Below are 1,213 nucleotides of genomic sequence, written 5' to 3' on the forward strand. Positions count from 1 at the left end.
CCGGGGGGCTCTTCGCCTGCCCGCTGACCCCCGAGATCTCCGACTGCTGGCGGGTGCCCATCGATGAAGGAGGTGAGTTTTGCTTTGGGGGGGCGTGTGTGTGGGCCCCCCCCCACCCCTGGCTCCCCACCCTGGGGGTCCCGGGGGGCTGACATTGCCTCTGTGTTTGTGTGTGTCCCCCCCTCCAGTGGACCTGCAGCGGGAGAGCAAGGAGAACCAGTGGTTGGGGGTCAGCGTCAAGAGCCAAGGAGCCGGAGGGAAGATCGTGGTGAGCACTGGGATGGGGGGTGAGGAAGGTGGGGGGGGGGGGCATAGAGTCATATGGGGTTGGAAGGAACCTCTGGAGATCATTAACCCCCCCACCAGAGCGGGTCTACCCAGAGCAGGTCCCACAAGAACTTGTCCAGGCGGGGTTTGGGATGTCTCCAGAGAGGGAGACCCCACCACCTCCCTGGGCAGGCTCTGCCAGGGCTCTGCCACCCTCACAGGGAAGAAGTTCCTCCTCGTGTTGAGGTGGAACTTCTTATACTCAAGTTTGTGCCCATTTCCTCTTGTCCTGTCACTGGGCACCGCTGAAAAAAGACCAGCCCCGTCCTCCTGGCACCCTCCCTTTCAGTATTTATAGGTGTTGATTAGATCCTCCTAAGTCTTCTCTTCTCCAGACTCAAAAGCCCCAAGTCCCTCAGCCTCTCTCTCCTCCTAAGAGAGATGCTCCAGGACCCTCATCATCCTCATAGCCCTTTGCTGTCCCCTCTCCAGCAGTTCCCTGTCCTTCTGGAACTGGGGAGCCCACAACTGGTCCCAGTGCTCCAGCTGGAGCCTCCCCAGGGCAGAGCAGAGGGGCAGGATGACCTCCCTCGAGGTTCTCCTTGATGTCCCTCAGGATGCCCTTGGCCTTCTTGGCCACCAGGGCCCATCCCTGGCTCATGGGCATCCTGTTGTCCACCAACACCACCTCTTTCTCCTCAGAGCTGCTCTCCAGCAGGTCAACCTCCAACTTATCATAGAATCATAGAATTGCCCAGGCTGGAAGGGACCCCCAAAGGGCATCTCGTCCCACCCCCCCGCAGTCAGCAGGGACACCCCCAACTAGACCAGGTTGCCCCATGGAGCCTCCCCTTGAATATCTCCAGGGAAGGGGCCTCAACCACCTCCCTGGGCAACCTGTCCCAGTGCTCCACCACCCTCCCAGTGAAGAACCCTCTCCTCATCT

The 1,213-nt window shown here is 60.5% G+C and overlaps 1 protein-coding gene across 1 annotated transcript in view; it reads right to left on the reverse strand.

Annotated features, from left to right (window-relative positions):
• The window catches only part of LOC106887833 (11-cis retinol dehydrogenase-like), a gene marked incomplete at its 3' end in the record, with an annotated part of 25,124 nt that extends 25,063 nt beyond the window's left edge, over positions 1 to 61 (reverse strand). Inside the window, exon 1 of the mRNA XM_014941594.1 lies at positions 21 to 61. Coding sequence (XP_014797080.1) covers positions 21 to 61 — 41 coding nt within the window. The remainder of the gene's footprint in view (positions 1 to 20) is intronic.
• Positions 62 to 1,213: the final 1,152 nt, after the last annotated feature.

The sequence above is a fragment of the Calidris pugnax genome, unplaced genomic scaffold, assembly GCF_001431845.1.
Source record: "Calidris pugnax isolate Ruff unplaced genomic scaffold, ASM143184v1 scaffold126, whole genome shotgun sequence".
Classification (NCBI taxonomy): Eukaryota; Metazoa; Chordata; class Aves; order Charadriiformes; family Scolopacidae; genus Calidris; species Calidris pugnax.